This window comes from Tupaia chinensis, unplaced genomic scaffold (genome assembly GCF_000334495.1).
Source record: "Tupaia chinensis unplaced genomic scaffold, TupChi_1.0 Scaffold000140_1, whole genome shotgun sequence".
Classification (NCBI taxonomy): Eukaryota; Metazoa; Chordata; class Mammalia; order Scandentia; family Tupaiidae; genus Tupaia; species Tupaia belangeri.
This window is the reverse complement of record NW_006159610.1, coordinates 4995271-5016816: the sequence shown is the minus strand read 5'-3', so window position 1 is coordinate 5016816 and position 21546 is coordinate 4995271. Positions and strand designations below refer to the sequence as shown.

Below are 21546 nucleotides of genomic sequence, written 5' to 3'. Positions count from 1 at the left end.
AAGAATGTACCAAAGTTGTGCACACATGTGCTTGACACACTTTCTTTTCAAAGCTTAGTGTGTAAATAATGCAGCTGAACAAGAACAGAATGATTGGCTGATTTAGCAACAGGGTCCATCAAAAATGTGGTGTCCTTATATGATACTGTAGTTTCTAAGCCAATGATAAAACCATCTGACAGTAAACCAATATGAGATTCTTGTGACTTTAAGAACAGTTAATGAAAAATTTAAAAGTGATTTCTAAATAAGGGAAAATAAAGTTAAACTATGAACTATCCTTAGGAATAAATATCTCTCAAATATAATGTAGGAGATAATTCACCATTATTAAGTACATTTGTAATGTGGAAAGATGATAAAATAAAGGTAGTATATTTGCCTAATAGGCCTTTATAAACTTATAAGAAAAATACTTTTTACAGTGATTAGTATTTCATAAGCAAGGTGAAGAAAGTAGATTTGAATTTAAAAAAAAAAAGTGCCACTCTAAAATCTTAGCACTTTAGTTTAAAAACACTTAGAATGTATTTAGTTATTCTCACAGATAATGCCCAGTGCTCTTCAGATCCTGTGGGACACCTTTTTACATTTCTGGGTACTCCTCTGCCTCTAGTCTTCAGTGTGCTTTCAATGGCCAACACTTGCTGCTGTTCTTTAGAGATCTGCCCTCTTGGAAAAGTTAGGTAATTAACAAATAAAGGCAGGTGAAATAAAGCAGAGATGTATAGAGGATAGAGGGTTGACTTTTTAGATATCATCGTCAGCATATTGGATAATAGGCTATATTTTCTGTTTTTAATTTATTTTAAATGATTTATTTTAATTTATTTAAATTAAAGGCACGTGCACTTGCCAGACAGACAGAGAGAGAGACAGAGAGACGAAAGCGAGAACTCATCCCCCACGCCACAATCCCTTCTCCTCCATTCTCCTCTCAGGATCTTGGGCACGCATGCACACATGCCAGGTGTGAGTTTTAAGCCACCAGGTCCGAGCCGCGAACCGCGGTCAACTATGTGGGAGTCCACCGACATAGCCATTACGCTAACTGCTGGTCCTCCTATTTGATTCATTTTAAAAACAAATATATAAGTGACTGTCAAACACTGTTCCAAAGCTTAAATTAAACAGCAACTCTTGAGTATCTACCCAAAGGACAGAAAAATGCTCAGTTGTTAAAACACTTGCACATTCCTATTTATTGCAACATTATTCACAATTGAATAATGGAATCAACCCAAATGTCCATGAACAGATGAATGAATTGAAAAAGTGTGGCAAATATACACTATAGAATACTACTCAGCCATAAAAAACAATTAGGTTCTGGCATACATATAGCTGAGGAAAATAAGTGGCATAGAAATTAAATGTAATACTTCACATTCTCCAGGCAGTGCTGGGATTCTAACACAGCTCTGCCTAACTCCAAAGACTCTGATCCTCCCACCCCCATACCATGTTGTAGCACACAAATACAAAAAGGATTAAGAGCAAACTAGAAAATCCTAAAATTCTAAAAAATCAATTTTCACTCCTTTTAATTATAATAAGCTAAAGAGGTAAGAGAATAATACAAACAATTTCAATCCTTTTTAGACTCATGTGGTGCCTAAAAATAATTGAATAATTTTACATTGTTGTCATATTTATTATAAAAATAAAACCAAATTAATTTATTTTGGATACTTGTTTCAGTTGGTTAGTATTTTTTTTCTTTCTTATACCTTCATGCTTCTGGGTATTAATAGGTGAATTTGAAGTAGAAGGCAATTTTCAAGAAACCTACACATTCTTGTAGAGATGAGTAGGGAGCAGAAGTGAAAAGGCTACATGTTTTTGGTCAAAATGATTTTCTATTATGAAGTTAGAAAACCTGAGAAAAGAATATGTTGAGATATCATGTTTAAATAAATAAACATTAGGCACTATTTTTTATTGAGAAAGATAAACATTTTTTAAAAGTATAGTTTGATTAGTTGGTTTTATTTTTGAAACGATGACATTATTCAATACAGATTATAAACTGTTAAAATCTCAGGTTTGGCCAAATTGCCTACTAGTGAAACCATAGGTATGATAAATTGTTGGATATTGCTCAAAGCTAGGAAAATTAAGTGAATTCAGAGATTGTAGTGAAGTGGGAAAAACAAGATCAATCAATAGAAGTAGATGGTTAATTACTGAATTCTAGAAGAATTGTAAAAGCTTGTAAGCAAAATACGACAATTCAGTCTTAGAAAAGAATAATGAGGAAGGGAAAGAAAGAGAGCTACCTATTATTCATTATCAACCTTCATTAACTCAAGTCATAATGTTTCTATAGATTTTCTGAAGATTTTACCACAGAGTAAGTTTCAGATCAAGAAAGTGCCTAAAAAGCATAAGAACTGGTGGTAGATTTCAAATGTATAGGTTCTTTCATAACTAAGATGAATGTGAATTGAAGAGAAGTGTACAGGTTAAGTATTCCTTATCCAAAATGCATGAGACCTCAAGTGTTCTGAATTTTGGATTTTTTTTTTCAGATTTTGGAATGTTTGTACGTATGTATTATATCTTGGGGATGGGACCCACGTCTAAACATGCAGTTCATTTATGTCTCATATATACCTCATACACAAAACCTGAAGATAATCTTATGTAATATTTTTGTCTTATAGCATTTTGACTTTGACTCAAGGGCCAGGTGTGAAAATTTCCACTGTGGTATCATTGTAGTGCTCAAAAAGTTTCAGATTGTGTAGCATTTCAAATTTTCAATTAAGGATGTTCAACCTCTAGAGAGTAAAGTGTCTGATGATGTAGGTATCAAGCATCCTGAAAATGAGAGCCAAAGGGAGATGCCAAGTACAAAAATAAACTACTTTTAATATTCATAGTTGGTCGTTTCAGTATTCATATTATTGTTATGAGTATTGTTTATGTAATGTAGGATAAAACAAATGATTCACTTTATGATATTTAATTCTATCATTCTCTATGATGTTTCCTAGCTTAGCTCACAGAAAATGGCCTGGAAATTAAAAACCAACTCAGTAAAGCTGAGCACCCCTGTTGCCCAGATTTTGTTATTAAAACAAACAAACAAGGATTCTTGTAAAGACTACTTCCAGATCTTTATTTATTTATTTATTTTTTGGAGAGGTTTTCACTATAGGGCGCGTGCGCTCACCAGACAGGCAGAGACAGAGAGACAGAAAGCGAGAAATCACCTCCCAGGGGGGATGGCCACGCCACAATTCCTTCTCCTCCTTTCTCCTCTCGGGATCTTGGGCACGCACGCACACGTGCCCAGCGTGAGTTTTAAGCCACCGGGTCTGGGACACAAACCGCGGTTGACTACATGGGAGTCCAGTGACATAGCCATTATGCTAACTGCTGGTCCCGACTACTTCTAGATCTTAAGTGAGATAGACCTAAAATATCTTGATAAATCAAATCGCAAGAACTTCATCAAAGATTACAAGGATCATGTCAAAAGATTTCAGAAACCAACTTGACAAGGTTTACCCTGGCCAAAGACAGTGTTTCAATAAAGGTTTAAAAATGATAACAAAATCTATTACAAATGAATAAATTCATAAATTTATAATAACATTTTGAAATGTAATTTACCATACTCTAATAATAATAGGGAACAGATGCATAACCCTGGAGAGTAGATAAATGAAAGAATCAAGCATTAATGCTACATTTCTTTATAAATTGTGTAACAAAATATTAGATGAGGGGAAACATTTCTTTGTAGGATCTTCGTAGGTAATAAATAAAAATGGAAGGATAAATTTAGAATATCACCCTTTTGCAACCCTATTGGTCCTCACAAAGTTGACATCACAAAAGAGCAAAAACCAAACATTACATAGCTCTTGGTTGAAGAACACAATACATTTACATTCGTCCTAAAGATAGAGCATCTGAATCTGATTAAATGTCTGCATCCAGCTGTCAATTTGCAGCTGAACAGAGGAATATTAAATTGTATCATGAATTTGCAATCATCAAAATACAGAATATAGGGTAGTCCTGATTAAACAGACTGGGTAAAAAGTGAAAAACAAGAGGAAGAAAATGATGGAGGGTAATCCTGTCTATTGAAAGCAAATCAAAGGACATATTAGTTTTGCAAATTAGGCAAGTCTAAGGAAGTACATTTGAATTCTCCATTATGCAGAGAAGTAACTACTATTTGAGTAACATTTAAAGGGATGGGCCTGTGGTCAGGACAGGAGACATGTAAACTCTTCTGTGGTGACTGGAAAAATACTTTATCTTACAGTGATTCACTAAGATAGGCAGTGCTCTTGTGTGGTTTTGCATATCTTGTGTTTTATCTTATAATGAGAAGGTCAAAAAATATTATTTAGGCAAATAGAGGCCAAATACCTAGAAAGATAAAGTGACATGAGGCAGAAGCATAAAGAAGCATTTACTGATTACTTTTGTGTATAAGACAATCCTGTAGATACTCCCTGTTTTTTCCAGCCCAGTTTCTTCAGGGAATTGTATATCCTGTAGTTTCCACAAAGGTTGAGACCTCATTTTATCACGAATATGCATTCCTCTGTTTAGTGCCTTGTTTTGGCGATTTTATTTTTACTCAGCAAAAGTTTTAATGACAAGCAACTGCGTATGCATTGGGGCTTGGTCTTGGGCATTTAAAATAAAAAGAGGGAGGTGGGATGGTTTCCCCACACAAAGGGTTTAAAATATAGCTGTAAAGTAGAGTGTTTTTTCTCACGTCATACAAATTAAACAAACTGATTCCACATATTCCCTAATTTTGAACTTGGGCCCTCTGGATATCAGTGAACTCAAAAGAAATTTTGGAGACCCAGTGGCAGTGGTATGGGCTGCAGAGACACTGCCTCATAGTTTGGGAGCACATGGGAGGTTCAGGCTTGATTCTGGTCCAACCTAAAGGCGAGGTGTGGTGGTATGTGCCTGGAATCCTAGCCACTCAGGAGGCTGCAGCAGGAGGACCAAGAGCTCAAAGTTGGACTGGGCAACATGGATAGATCTTGTTTGAAAAAGATCTAGGCATAATGGTGCATGACTGTGATTCTAACTGAGAGGCTGAAGCAGGAGGATCACAGTCAAGCAAGATATTGAAAATTCTAGATCTTAAGTGAGATAGACCTAAAATATCTTGATAAATCAAATCGCAAGAACTTCATCAAAGATTACAAGGATCATGTCAAAAGATTTCAGAAACCAACTTGACAAGGTTTACCCTGGCCAAAGACAGTGTTTCAATAAAGGAGGATCACAGTCAAGCAAGATATTGAAAAAAAGAGAAAAAGAAAAAGAAAGAAGAAGAAGAAAGAAAGAAAAAAAAGGAAGAATGAAATCTGGGGGTGAAGTTCTTTGAATGTATAGTAATCTTCCAAGAAGTAAAGGCAGAATGAATTTGTGCCCTGATAAGACTAAACAACCTTTAGGTGACTTTAATCAAATCCTGTCTTTCTCTTCTGTTTTACCTTTTTCTGTTGTTTTATTTTGTCTTTTTTTTTTTTTTTTTAGGGAAAGGTTTTTGCCTTAAGGCATGTGTCCGTGTCAGAGACAGAGAGACAGAAACAGTGAGAGAGAAAATGAGAAAACACCCCTCAGGTTTATGGCCACACCATAATCCCTTCTCTTCCATCCCATTCTCCTACCAGGATTTTGGACGTGCATAAGTACATGCCCAGAGTGATTTTCAAGCCACTGGGCCCAGGACTTGACCATAGTTGGCTATGTGGGATTTCAGTGATGTAATTGCTACAGTATCTACCGGCCCCTTATTTTGTCTTCTTTTTGCTTTTAGATAATACTAGATAAAGTGTAATGTCTATTCTTTTACAAAAGAAGAAGCACTTCTTTTTAATAAGTCGTAAGTTTATAGGAATGAATTAATTTTCAGTAACTCATATTTCCTAATATTCTGAGTTATCTCTAGGTCTGCATTTTATGATCTTTATGACAATTCTGTCACTCTCACTTTGCAGATGTCAAAAATGCTTCAGTTGTTTGATTTGCCAAAGGCCATTCTCAAATGCGAATGGTGACACTAAAGTTGGAGCCAAACCTTCTACTTTCAAATCTCATATTAGTCCTTCCAAACAAATCACTGACAGTTTCCAGCATCCCTGCCCTGAATTTACACCGGATGTTACCGTCTTAAAAATTCTAGAACCCATTAAAATGCTAAAGAAAATGGTAGCTCTTCTTCTAATCAGTTATTTTCTCAAAGATGCGATTGGGATTTAATAAACGAATACTTTCCCCCATAGTTAGTTTATTCAACTTTAATGTCCTTTAATCATTTAGCTTCAGACTTACTAATAATTGGTACAACTCAATAATAATTTCCAGACACCATCACCCATCTATAGTAGTCTCCAATTTAATTGTTAAACCTTATGAAAATAAATCTGTCAGGGCAAGTTTTAGAAAGATGACAGGAGAAGGAAAGGTGAGAAATAAGTAAATTATTCAAAAGACCCAAGCTATTCTTTCACTGTTATTTTCCCTAGTGTGAGAAATATATCACAATCCTAATCACTTCCCGAAGACCCATGTTTTTACCTTTGTACTCATCTGGCACCTGGTTTGTTGACTAGACAAGATTAACTCAGGGACAGCTTTTGCCCTTTTGTTCAAATAAATAATCAACTATGCAAATAATCAAAAGCAAGGAGAACAATTATTTATAAATAGACTAATTACTCAAGTATTTACTACAACAGCAGGCTACCAGCAGTTTAATGGAATATTGTTTGGGCACACATGAGTTTTTGGATAATTTTAATCACTGAATTTTGAACCCCCTTACTCTCTTTATTTAAAATGACCTTCATTCATTTTCTCTACTAAGAAAATATAAATTAACAAAATAAAGGCTTAAGAATAATGACAGAGAAAAAGAGAGGAAGGAGAGAAGAGGTTGAGAAGAAAGATTTTCTTTAACTCACAGCTGTTACTGATAACATGTTTTACACCAGTGACTATAAACATGGACTTGTGTGTAGTTTTTCTTAGAATATTTAGGAGCTGAAATTCACCTACTGGTTGAGACTGCATTGTTCTAAATTAATTTCAGAAGCAGATCGAGTACATTTCCATTCTGTTATCTCCCCAACTTCCATCTCGGTTTCTACTTTCCCTTCTTTCCACTCAGCTCATGTCTCAGTTATAGAACTTGTTTTGCAGGACCAAGCTAAGTTTCAAAATTTCACATACTAGGAAATTCTTGTCTGTGTATGTGTGTTTCTTTTCTCTTAAAATTAATGAATTGCTACTGATTAAGAAAAATCCTTTTCACAATAACGATGAGACCTAATTGTAGCAGTGCAGTGGTAGTACAATGTTCTCTAGTGCTGGAAGCCAGTGAAGATCAAGGTTCAGTTTCTGGGTTTACCTGTGCATGCAAAGTACACACGTGTCTATGATCCTCACTGGTTGTGAGCACTGGATGGAGGATCCTGGCATGAGACCCTGTTGAAGCTGCTTGTCTGTCTTTTTCTCTTTCATAAAACAATAAATAAATAAATAAATAAATAAGTAAATAAATAAATAAATAAATAAATATAAATAAAGTTAATGAAAGTAAGAACTCATCAACATAAAACTAGAAATGCTGAGGTTAGAACATGCCAGTGATAGCACATTTCCTTTCACTTTAGTGCTTATATATTCTATTTCTGCCAAACCATGTTTCTTCGGTGGACTGCGTGGTGCTTCTGACCTTGTTCCCTTAGCATTAAACAACTGTGAAGAATCACCCCATTGCTTGGTCAGAAAGCTCTCTCAAGAGCTATGGTTTCCTCAGTAAGATTTTCCCACTGCAATATGATTCTCAACAGTCTAAATACTTCCAAGTATTTTTAGGTAACTATAAACAGGAAGCAAATTCTAACGTGGAAGGAAATACATTGAAATTTAAAGGCTCTGAATTTAAAAGTAAATTTGCCCCTTAAGAAAATTTAAATGAAAAGTTTTGGGCTCCAAGGTAGCCAGTTATTAAAAGAAGGCTCTCAGACAGTCTTAACTGTATTGTAAAAAGGAATAGTAGTGGAGGTCCACCAGTGAGCTCAACTCTGAGAAGACTTGCAAACCAGTCAGTGTCAAGTGGTTTCTCCTATTAACCCTAGCCAATGAAAAGCAAAGAAGAACTTTAGAATCAATGAAAACTTTTCTGTGTGACTGTGAATGAGGTATTATTTTAAGAATTTAGCATTACAGAAAAGACCAAATCTACCAATATTAGATGGCAGGAAGTGACGGAGACAGTGAGTAGCTAAGCAGAGCTCATAATTCAGTAAAAGGACCAAGTGGGGACCGTCTGTGGCAAGATAGTTACAGCGGCTGAAGCCCATATGACTAACTGCCCAGTTAAGAGTCCCAGATCCAGATGTTGAGAAACAAACTCGGTGTGTGTGTGTGTGTGTGTGTGTGTGTGCATGTCTAAAATCTTGAAAAGAGAGAGAAATGGAAAAGGGATTATGGCATGACCATGTACCATGGGCATGTGCTTTCTCACTTTTCTTCTCTTGGTCTCTGTCCAGTGTTAACATAAGCACATCCACCCTCTGGCAAAAACTAAAAAACAAACAAACAAAGAAAACACCAAAATATTAACTTTATTGGGTAAGTAAAATACCTTTTGTCCATACAATGAAAATTCAAAATCATCTATCAAAATAACCAAAACCAAAACCAAACACCAATAGGGGACAGCATTTTCAATGCCAAAGAGGAGACAAATTTACAAGGATATAATTTCATAGATAATTTTGAATGAGAAAAACAAGTTGTAGACTAGATAGAATAGAATGATCTCAATTCCCCATAAATATATAAGGTTTTATTGTTCACATTAAAGAGAATGTTAAGTCATATAAGCTAATTTATTGTCACTTCTGGACAAAATACCTTCAAAGCCAATGATATAGGTCAACACTGTAATTTTTGAAAAGAAGTATAAAACAGCATTAAAAGTACATGGAGAGAAGAAACTGCCAGATTATCTGCTGTGGCCAACAACTTGGCGTCATTGGGAAGTGGATTATCCCAGAGCTTTGACTAAGATTTTTTCAAGGGTGTTTTGGCAAAGAGACCGTAATAACATAGGTTGCCAAGTGACTTCAAGTTCTAGGGGTTTTTTCTCATGTTATCTTAGGATTTTGTTTCACATCAAATGTGGAGAATTTCAAATAGTGAGTGAATGTAAAGACTATTTACCATTCTTAGAATTTAGAGGATTTTTTTTTTTTTGAGAGATTTTTGCTATGGGGTGTGTGTACTTGCCAGAGAGACAAAGGGAGATAGAGACAGAGAAAGTGAGAAATCACCTCCTGGGGGGATGGCCACACCTAAATCCTCTCTTCTTCTCCATTCTCCTCTCAGGGTCTTGGACACATACACACACATGCCTGGTGTGAGTTTCAGGCCACCAGGTCTGGGACTTGAATCACAGTTGGCCATGTGGGAGACTAGTGACATAACCATTATGTCATCTGCTGTTCTTGAGTTTAGAGGATCCTTAGCACATATGAATTTGTATGGCATTTGATATGTATCAAGAGTGTGCTAGCTTTAGCTCTGTGTGTCACTCTTTAGTAGGTCAATAAATGGAATAATGATAAGATAAATAGTAATGGTCATGGAAAGTGATTTAAAACTATCAAAGATGTTGATCATTACCAGTGCATCTCAAGATAAGCAGTAAGCATGTACTTGTCTAAATAAGCTATTCATCATTGCCACCCATATTAGTTGGGAGCACTGGGACAGGATGATTATTTTTGGGAATTGTCAGGAATCTTGGAGACAGCTATAGTTGTTGATGTTACCAAGTAATGCTGTTAAGATGATTATCCATAGAAGTCAGCTCAAATGCAAGATTTCAAAATTCTTTTACTCTCATAATTTCCAAGTCCTGCTTAGGAAATGGTTGTAAAACCTCATTAGCAGAACTGTTAGATTTTATCAGTGAATACATGACTGATTGCAGAAGAGCACTTATTTCAGTGAATGTGGGAGAGAGAAGATAAAAGTGTGTTCAAGATAACTAATACGAATCTTTCTGAGCTCTAACATTCTAGAAATAGAAAGTGGAATCCCTCATCAAAGAATGTAACAGGTCTACCTACCTGACTTAGATTGAAACCACCCTTTTCTCTTGCTCTGTTAATTCCTAGAAATGCAGTCCCAACAGTACCAGCAGCAGCGTCGAAAATTTGCAGCTGCCTTCTTGGCATTCATTTTCATTTTGGCAGTTGTGGACACTGCTGAGGCGGGGAAGAAGGAGAAGACAGGTAAGCAGGAGGGTTATGAAGGCAAGATGCTTCCTTGACTGATGTCTATCTGATCCAACTACCTGTCTTTCCTTACTTCCTTCTCTTCCTCCCTTCTTCCTTCCCTTCCTCCTTCTTCCTGCCTTCCCTCCTTTCTTTTTTTCCCCAATTGTTTAAAGGGATCTAAGGAATATCCTTCTTATTTTCCCTGTGCTGTAAGTCTCAGAGTGCAGATGATGATGGCCTTTAGTATAATGATCAAATTGTTGGCTACTAGGTATAAAACACTGACTGGCAATCCTGTGATTTACTTACTTTACCTCTCTTCAAAGTATATATTGTCAGTAATTTTTTCAAGTGTCTGACTTACAAAGAAGGAAACTGGAGCCCAGAGAGGATAAAGCATCTCCCCTATGCCACCTCCAAATAGACTATGGACGTGGAAGTCTGTTTCAGTCTGTGATGCACTATATTTCCTTATCGCCATTTCTTCTACAATACAGATATATCAACCTGCATTGAAATAACTAATCTGATTACAGCTGCTTCTTATTTTCTCTTTTTGTTGTGAAAGAGAAAAAGGGGAAGAGGAAGGAAGGGGAAGATATATATTTTTAACAAGGGGAGGACATTATAATCTGCCTGTTCTGTCATCCCAGTTGACTAGGACCACAGGCATTCACACCAAGCCTGGCCTTTGAGGTTGGGCTGAGAACCGAACTTGGGCCTCCTAAATGGACTCACAGTGATGCCCTCCCACTCACGCCACCGCAGCAGGGCTCACTTTCATTTCTCATAGAATATTTTCTAATTTTTTAGCCATAATTATTTTTGACCACCTCTGCTTTTATAAAAAATATTTGCTTCTTAAAAGAGATGTCAACAAATCACTTAGCATGGTCCCTGTCACATAGTAAGAGTTATATTCATATTAGTTCTAATTCCTTCCTCAGTTTGCTTTCTTCTCTGGATCATTCATTGGTTAAATCATCTGACTGAGATCTATTACATTCCTACTATTTTCTGGACAATAAAGATAGAGGTAAAAGCACAGACCCTGTAATTAAAGGGCATGGGAATGAACTTAATTCTATCTAGAAATTAAAAAGTCTTTGGAGGCTGATATATTTTTTGTTTATTTTTCTTACAGAAAAAAAAGTGAAAAAGTCTGACTGTGGAGAATGGCAGTGGAGTGTGTGTGTGCCCACCAGTGGAGACTGTGGACTAGGCACCCGTGAGGGCACCCGGACCGGAGCTGAGTGCAAACAAACTATGAAGACCCAGAGATGCAAGATCCCCTGCAACTGGAAAAAGCAATTCGGTGGTAAGTGTCACCTGGTCTGTCCTACCTATTAATCTTCCCTGAGGTCATTCTCAAATTGTGCCACCAAATGTCTTTTCAAGTTTGAGAACTATTTATTTTAAATAGGCTTATTTTATCAGACACAAAGTGACCTGACATCTGGTCTAACCCGAGGGTTGCCCAGCTTTGGCACTGATGACATTTTAGACCAGGTGATTTTCTGTTTTGTAGGTTGTCTTGTGTATCACTGGATATTTAGCAGAATTCTTGGCTTATACTTACTAGATTGCAGTTGCACTCCCCATGACCCCCAACGCGCGTGCACACACACACACACACACACACACACACACACACAGTGAAACTAAAAATGTTTCCAAATATTTATGGCTAAATATCCACAGGAGATCAAAATAGTCCCTGGTTGAGAACCATTGCCCTACCAATAAAGACATAAAATATACCCTTTGACCCATTGATCTTTCTTTATTTCTTTTACATCTAAGTTCCTTCTCTCTTTCTTTCTTTCTTTCTTTCTTTCTTTCTTCCTTCCTTCCTTCCTTCCTTCCTTCCTTCCTTCCTTCCTTCCTTCCTTCCTTCCTTCCTTCCTTCCTTCCTTCCTTCCTTCCTTCCTTCCTTCCTTCCTTCCTTCCTTCCTTCCTTCCTTCCTTCCTTCCTTCCTTCCTTCCTTCCTTTCTTTCTTTCTTTCTTTCTTTCTTTCTTTCTCTTTCTTTCTCTTTCTTTCTTCTTTTTTTTCCTGCAGGGTACATGCTCTTGCCAGAGAGATATAGAGGAAGAAAGAGAAAGTGAGAAATCACCCCCCCCCCGAAGATGGCCATGCCATGTTCCTTTCTCTTCTATTCTTCTCTAGGGATTTTTAGTGGGATGCATACACATGTGCTTCCAGGTCCAAGACTCAAACCATGTACTTGGCCATGTGGTACCTAACTGCCCCAACTACCACACAACCAGACTGGCCCACCCTTTGTTTTTTTCTTATTTATTTTCCTCCTTTTCACTTTAGAGCCTTTTTAAATTTTGATTCCTTCCTTCTCTTCATTGCATACATATGGACACATACAGGTTCATAGGTTTGCTTATCCAGTCCAGCAGATCTGGTCAGAGTCACTTTTCATAGATTTTACTTTTGGTGACAATAGTCAGTCTTACACTGACTTGATGTAGTTAAGACAGAATCTTAATACTTCCAACTTTAAACCTTCTTTTGAATCACAAATAACCATTCTTCCATATTCTAGACTTTTTGTTTCTTGGCCATTGGGACCTGAAACCTCAGTGTCCTACCTGCGTTTTATAAAAATTCACTCTCCCCACTATGGCCTATAAGCATATGAAGAAGGACAATGAATATATATATAGATATATATCTCTCCACACATACATACACATATATATGTATATTCCTCTAAAACTTTGGGGGATACTTCTTTTTTAAAACAGAGATAAGTTCCGTAAAGATAGTTTTGTTCAGAGATAAGTTCTGTAAAGATAGTTGTGTTCAGAGGTAATGGGTCTTAAATTTTATATGGAGACTTTAAAGGCCCACCTACAAAGAAGTTTAAAAGGTGTGCTTTAAGGACTCATGTCTAAATATGTGAACTAACTCTCAAAACTCAATAATAAAGAAAGTGAAAGTCTAATAAGAAAGTGGGCTAAAGGCATTGGCAGACATTTTACTGAAGAGGATGTATAGGTGATAAATAAACTGCTAGAAAGATGCTTTATTTCTTTTCTGTATTAAGAAAACAGAAGTTAAAGCTATAATAAAATACCACCATACACCTATCAGAGTGGATAGAATAAAAAAAGTAGTGATAGTACAAAATGCTATTTAGGATGCAGAAAAACTAGAATGTACTGTAGTTATTACACAACTAAACATGCATTTGCCATATGATCCAATGGTTTCCTGGGCATGTAGTCCATAGAATTGAAAACCTGTTTCCACAAAATCCTGTACATGAAAGCATATAGCAGTTTTATTGTAATATCCAAAAGCTTGAAACAATCCAGATATCTGTCCTTCAACTGGTGAATGGTGAAACAAACTGTGGTATATCCATACCATGGACTATTATTCAGTGATAAAAGGAATAGACTATTAATACACACAACTTGGATAGATCTCCAGGAAATAATGCTAAGTAAAAAAAAAAAATCAAAAGTTTACATACTTGGTGATTCCATTTATAGAGCATCCTTAAACTGACAAAATTGTAAAGCTGGAGAACAGATTAGTGGTTGCTGGGGATAAGGAGGTGGGAAGGAAGGATAGTGGTTAGACAATGGCCATGAAAAATGACCTCAGGGACCCTTATATTGGAATTGTTCTGATAACTAAGGGCAATTTTCTGTATCATAAGTAATAAAATCACACAGCACTAAACAAATGAATACATATAAAACTGCTGACACTTGACTAAGTTTCATGAAACACATCAGTGTCAATTTTGTGGTTGTGCTATTAAACTATAGCTATGTAGGGTATTGTGACTGGTGGAAAAATGAGGGAAGAGTAAATGAAATTGCCTGAATCATTTCTTATAACTGTATATGAGCCCCTAATTATCCCAATATAAAAAGGTAAAAACAAAAGTATGCCTTTATTATCATGGCACTATAACAAGATCTTTCAAAGATTTCTGTCTGGTCCTACCCTATCTTTAGCGGAGTGCAAATACCAGTTCCAGGCCTGGGGAGAATGCGACCTGAATACAGCCTTGAAGACCAGAACTGGAAGTTTGAAGCGAGCCCTCCACAATGCCGACTGCCAGAAGACAGTCACCATTTCCAAGCCCTGTGGCAAACTGACCAAGCCCAAGCCTCAAGGTAGGTCCCTACCAGATACTGCAATTTCAGTGGGTTGATGGACTCAGGCGAAGTCTTCATTTGTGGAAACTCGGATTTCCCAGATTAACATATTTGGTGAATTACCTTTCATAAATGATTGAAAAAGTCTCATCTATTGGGCATCACTCACGTGCTTTTCAGTATGCAGACTATGATTTCAAATCGCAGTCCTCTACATACATGGAGAAATTTGTAGGTCTCCTAATATGAGTAAACAACTTAGCAAAGAGGCCGATTAAGCCAGTTCTTATAGAATGACCATCTACTCCAAACTACCTTAGAACTACATACTGAGAAGATAAACTTAAGAAGTTCATGAAGCAGAAACTTTCAAATAAAGCCTCTTCTAGATGATCCGAAATACTGCTTCCATGAAATCAGGAAAATAATTTTATATCTTTCCCTTCTCCACCGTATCATTGCATAGCTTCTATATTTCTTATACTTCTTTCAGAGTTGTTATGTATTTATTTTTAAAGTTGGTGTATCTTACTAATTACCTTGATTACAGAAGTGCTTTCACTATTCATAATAGAATACATATGTGCACACATGAAACTGAGAGACAGGGAGAGAAAGAGGACTATCTTCCACAGGTCTGGTCTCACCATGATCTCCTTCCTCCAGTCCTTCAGTCTGTCCGGTCCTAGAAACTCATACAAATGTCTGGTGTGTTTCAGGCCAATTGGGCTGGGTATTCAAACTGCATTTGCCATTTGGGATCAGGCTCCCCTTGAGCAATGATATACTATTGCACCATGCAGCCAGATGGTTTGTTCGTTTGCTTAATCACAGAATTTTTAAATTGCATAGTTACCATTCCTAGAGAGTCAGCCTCTGCTCTCATGCTGGAGAAGGTAAACCAAAAACAAGCATCATGGCCACGATATTATACATGCAGAATTCCAGCCAAGGGAAGCCAAAAAGGTTTTACATTATTTTAATACCCGTTCATTATGGACTGAATTGTGTCCTCCTTAAAGTTTATACATTGAAGTCCTCAGAATGTGACTGTATTTGGAAATGGAGTTCTTTCAAGAGAACACTAAAAATGAAGTCACATGAATGAGCCCTAACCATTTTTTTTTTTGAGAGGTTTTCGCTATAGGGCACGTGCGCACGCCAGACAGACAGACAGAGACAGAGAGACAGAAAGTGAGAAATCACCCCCCCAGGGGGGATGGCCACACCGCAATCCCTTCTCCTCCATTCTCCTCTCGGGATCTTGGGCATGCATGCACATGTGCCTGGTGTGAGTTTTAAGCCACCGGGTCCAGGACGCAAACCACGGTCGACTACGTGGGAGTCCAGCGACATAGCCATTACGCTAACTGCTGGTCCCAAGGGCCCTAATCTTATATGGCTGGGTCCTTCTAACAAGAGGAGATTTGGACAAAGAAACCTACTGAAGGAAGACAATATAAAGACAGGGAGAAGATGGTCATCTGAAAGCCAAATAGAAAAATGTCAAAAGAAACCAGCCCTACTGACATCTTACTCTCAGACTTCTGGCCTCTGGAACTACAAGAGAAATAGATTTCTGTTGTTTAAGCCACCAATATTGTGCTAATTTGTTTTAAACCACCTAAGTAGGCTGAAATAATGGGCCTCTCTGAACTTCAAATTAAAATACTCTCTTGGTGGCCATCAGATGGTGTAGCAGTTACATTGCAGGATTTCCACATGGCCAACTGTAGTTCGAGTCCTGGACCTGGGGATTTGAAAATCATACTCGGCATGAGAGTGTGTGTGTGTGTGTGTGTGTGTGTGTGTGTGTGTGTGTAGGGTGTGCACATGCGCCCAAGATCTTAGCAGGAGGATGGAGGAGAAGAATTATGGTGTAGCCATCCCCCCTGGGGGGTGATTTCTCATTTTCGGTCTTACTGTCTCTATCTTTTTCTCTTTCCAGTGAGTGCATACACTCTAAAAATAAAGAAATAAAATATTGTCTTGGACTCTACTCATAGTAGAGCTCTAAAATGGACCTGAAAATTTATACTGCCAGATTAATTATAAAAAGAAATTCATAACAATGGTCACGTAATATATGCCTGTAATAAGTGAAAATAAGAAAAAGGAAAAAAAAAAAAAAGAATCCCCAGAAGCTGAGCTGGAATGGCAGCTTTGCTGCTTGTGGCCAGAAAGGAATCTTTTCACAGGTTGACTCTATGGCCTGTGGTGGAGTCATCCATGGACATAGTTACCTCCAACTTCAGGATGGCTGGGAACAAGCTAGACCTGCAGGTGATGAAGCTGGGATTCAGGGCACTCTTTTCAGATCATTCAGGCCCCTCTTTCCAGATCACAGACATCTCTGCTTGCTGCAGTGTGTGTTGAGAAGGCGTTAATTAGGACTGAGGTTGGTGTAGTAGGTGCTTGTGCCAGCTTTGTAAGTATTACTGGCCTAGCAACAACCACAAAGATCTAACCAAAATCAGTAGTCATCCTGTTAAGTGACACATTTCAAAAATGGAAAAGCTCAGATATATAGCCTTCATATTTATTTTTTAACCCAGTTGAAAAACTGAAATAGTCAACATAAACATAGAATGGAAATGAAAAGAACTTAAGAAGGTTTCCACATTGTAGCACAGCAGTATTCAACCTGGGCTGTGCGTTAGCATTGTCTGTGGGAATTTATAGAAATTCCATTGCCCATACATAACCTAGACCAACCAAATCAGCATCTATAGTTTTAGAAATTTAAGTGTTCCCTAAAAAGCTTTATGATACAGCTAATCCTGCCCTAGAATAAAATCCATTGACAAGGGACTACACACGAGTGTACACAAACACATATATGTACACACGCACATGTGTGCACACACTGACCTTGTTCTCTTCTGTGGGAGGGGGAAACAAAAACTGAATGAACAGAGAGAAAAGAACTGGGAAGGTTATAAGATAGGGGATAGAAGGGCTGAATAAATATGAACCATTTTGAAAAATTTGGAATAAACAGGACAAAGCGGGGTTTATGATCAAGAAAGATTGCCTAAAGATATTTGGTAAATATATTAAATGACATCTTCCTTTTCATTGAACTGGTGGATATTTCACCTTTTTACATTTTCCCATCTAAGTAATATTTCAAGCAGATTAAAAGTGTGTTTCAGACTTTCTCCTTGAAAAATGGTAAAAAATATTTCCAATGGGCATATAGTTTGTAATTTCATGAATATTAATGAATTAAGGTATATAATTAATTGACAATGGGATTACCAGAAGCTCTATGTTTCAAACTACTAGTTATGTATTTGATCGGTCATTAAAATGCAGCCTCCTCTGTGTATAATATACCTTGATAAAACTAATCAATCTTTTCCCTCCTAACAGTGGTGGTGGTGGTGGGGTTTACAAATGTTATTCTGTGTTATACAAATGTTATACAAGTGTCACTAAATGCTACATGAAGAATATCGTTTTTTGTTTTTGAAAAGTTTTTTGCTGTTGGGTGCATACATTCTCCAGAAAGACAGAGACAGAGAGACAGAAAGTGAGAAATCACTCCCCAGGGGGATGGCCACACCGCAATCCTTTCTCCTCCATTCTCCTTTCTGGATCTTGGGCACACATGCACACACACCCGGCATGAGTTTAAGGCACTGGGTTCGGAACTTGAACTGCGGTCGACTACATGGGAGTCCTGTGACATAGACATTATGCCAACTGCTGGTCCCATGAAGAATATTCTTATGGTAGGAGTTGAGCCAGGGAGATATGTCAAAGAGAAATGAGACTAATGAGACCATGCACATTCCATAACATATTTCTTATAGCTTAAATAAAATGTAAGGAGTAGTAAATGTGAGCTGTATATATTTCGTACTACTTTCTGCAAATAACCATGGGTGTGTATTACAACTTTCTTATTGTGAGTCTCTAATCTTAAGATTGTTTCTTTTTTTCTGACTAATGAGAAAGTAAGTAATAATAAAATTGAACTTATTTTTATTTTTCTAATCCTTGGTGTTGTTCTGGGTGTCTCATGTATATTATCTCATAAAGTCCCATACATTTTTGTAGGTTATTATTATAAAGGAAACTGAGGAACTTGACATAATTATTTGCCTGAGAGAACGTCTCTAATAAATAACAGAGACAAGGCTTGGCTACCTCTAAATTCATGTTCTCTTTTATACTCTGCGGATTTCTCACCTAAATTACATAGGGATGTGAGCTAACCTCCTTGGGTTTTATGTTCCTTTAAATAGGAGAAGGTGAATTTCATAAAGTCTGATACTGACATGCCAAACAGAAGACATTTTCCACTTTATTTCCAAGACTGTTCTGGAAGAGATCCTCTAGAATATAATTTCTGGGAGGACAAGAATTTGGTCTATTTTGTTCTCTACCAAATTCTTTGTGCCTAAATAATGAGCAGCACATAGTAAGTGTTGAATAAATATTTTTATAATAAATAAGTACCAAATGGCATAAGGTTTTGTACACTAAATTCTCCAAAGGCTGATGGAAGCTGCAGAAAAAGTCATTAAAACTAAACTTTTCTAAAAGCGATGAAATTATAAAGTATTTTCTTATTTTATTCAGGAAAGCTTGTCATCAATGCTTTTTCTTATTTTAATTCAGTACATAAAAAAGAGAGGTAGGAATTGGGCACTATGATAGAAGCTCCTGACCATTTATTTAATTATCTGAGCAACTCTATGTAGTGAAACATACCTATCCTACTTTCTGTATGAAAAACCATGGGCTCACAGAGGTTAAAAAACTTGCCAGAGGTTTCACATCTTACAAGTGGTAGAACCAGGATTCAAATCCAAAATTGGACTGACACCAAAGACCTGCTGCCTTTTCAATTGCTTTATATTGTCTCTTAGTATTCTAAATTCATGAAACTCTGGTTTGTTAGGTATGGCTTTCTGTCTAGAACCATTAAGTGGTAGAGCTTCAGGGGACCTTGCCTATTATTTGATCTGTCATGTAACAAAGGAAGACAGAGAAAATCAATGACTCTTCCATGTCCATCCTGTTGTTAGCAGCAAAATCAGTTCTAGGTTTTGTCTCTTTTGGTGCCATTTTCTTCTGTCTTTTTTAAAACATGGGAATTATAAGAAAGGAACTTTGCATAGTTTCAGATGTTCCAAAATAAACAATGTAGAGTGTGGTGGTCCTGAGGAAAGTCAGTAAGTGTTGAAATGTAATGTTGAGATGTAATATTTGGTACGGTCAAGTCACTGAACTCATAGTCAGAAGGCACCTTTTTTTATGAGTAAACTTATCAAACACATGAGCAGACTCTGTTTTGTTCATTGGGATTTTGTTTATTGGTTTTAGGAAATGAGTTTGCATGCTGTGGTGTCTGACCGTTATTTTTTTGAAAATGATAGTGGATTAGTATGCAAATAGCATGATTTCTAATAGGAAAAACACACTCCTTAAATTTCAGATCAGACATAAAGATGTTGGGCAGGCTGTGACTACCCAGAGTTAGATGAGGGAAGACTGGAGGCTCTTTGTGTCTTGATTGCTACTAATAACGCTGAAAGACTGAAACATTAGGTTAGGAGACAGGGGAGGCTTAATATCTAGAGTTGCCATCTAAATGCCAAGTAATTATTTAATAGTCCACTTGGTTAAAAATTGTCCCCAAATTTATCACAGTTCTTGAGAGCCAGACAGTAGTGCAGCAATAACACAATGCTCAGGGAGGCTGAACCATGTGGGAAGGTTCTGGGTTCACATCTCCTCAATAAACACATAGGCACATGTGCCCATGACCTGGGGCTGGCTGAAGTTGGGGCTGGATTGTGACGCAAAGAACCTGTTAAGGATAACTAGCCCTCTGTCACTGTCTTTCTCTGTTTCTCTCCATCATGGAAGAGAGAAATAAATAAACAACAACAACTAAATCATCACAGCCCAGTCTAACAGTGTTACTTCTTGGGGTGTAGGAACAGTCCTTCCTATTGTGCAAACTCTACCCTCTAGACTCAGTCTACAATTTCAATGATGCTGGATGTCAATTTGGCAGCTTTTACTTAAAGATTATCTTTTGTGGGAATCCCATCCAATCTGGAGAACTTACAGTTCTATTTCTGCATTTTTTTGTCCAGAAGAAGAGAGATTATTGATGTTGTTATGTATACTTAGCGATTAAAAGATGCATATTTAGAAAATAGTTTTTCTGTACATGCTCAGGGGAAGAATTATTGCTTGACTGTAAGATGGTAACTGAAATTTGCTTAATTATTGCCAGAGTCTAGTAGGGATAAATTTGTGAAATTGGTGAACAATTGTGTTGGACACTTGAGATTTAACTTCTTAGGAAAAGAGATTAAGAATTTTCATTAAGATTAATCCATTAAGAAAAACCTGTATTTGTCAGGGTTTTTAGATGCAGCAAGGTCTGTTCTTGCTGGTTAAGCAGAATAGGATTTATTCAAGGGTATTATATAGTTCAAAGAATCTCTAGGAGGGTTAGAAGATCTATGTTTGGTGCTGTGAGGCCAAGAACAATGTAGCCAAAGACAACAGACCCAGGAGAAATATTTAATCACACCAGATGTGACTGATTTAGCAGGAAACCTTCTGCTCAAATTATCCTCTGCTCAGCACGTAGAATGCCAATAACTAACCTCTACAAAGCCAGACATTTCCACTATCTTTCTTACTGGGATATCCCCAGATTTAGTCCCTTCTTCAAAAGACTCATTTCTACTTTCATATTTCATCTAATGATGCCTGATTGATAGAAACTGCATTACATGGAAAATCTTGCTGTAAGGAAGTCTGGGAAGTGTGTGTTACTGTCTAGACTTTACCTCTGAATACAAGGAGGAAAGTTGAAAGGGCCTTGAATTGGTATTTTGTGAACTCATCTGCCACAGAGTGCGTGGGAATGTTGGAATGTGTTGAAGTATGTCATCAGACTTAACCCATTTCTTCTATGAGGTAGATGGGACATTGATGCCACCTCATAAAGAAAACGTTGCCAAGAACAATCTTACATTAGGACAGTTGAACATCACACTGTGAAGAGAGTTAGGTCTCTTCTCTTTGGATTTATTGGTGATTTTTTTTTTCCTGTGGGGATAGTTGATCAGTGAATAATGAAGAAGGTTGGAA

General features: G+C 37.1%; 1 protein-coding gene across 2 annotated transcripts in view; it reads left to right on the top strand.

Moving 5' to 3' along the window:
* Positions 1-21546, top strand: part of PTN (pleiotrophin) — a 109505-nt gene that overhangs the window by 72762 nt on the left and 15197 nt on the right. For both annotated transcript variants that reach the window (XM_006145021.2, XM_006145019.3), the window contains exons 2-4: positions 10188-10304; positions 11434-11607; positions 14275-14436. In XM_006145021.2, coding sequence (XP_006145083.1) covers positions 10190-10304; positions 11434-11607; positions 14275-14436 — 451 coding nt within the window. In that variant the 5' untranslated portion in view covers positions 10188-10189. The remainder of the gene's footprint in view (positions 1-10187; positions 10305-11433; positions 11608-14274; positions 14437-21546) is intronic.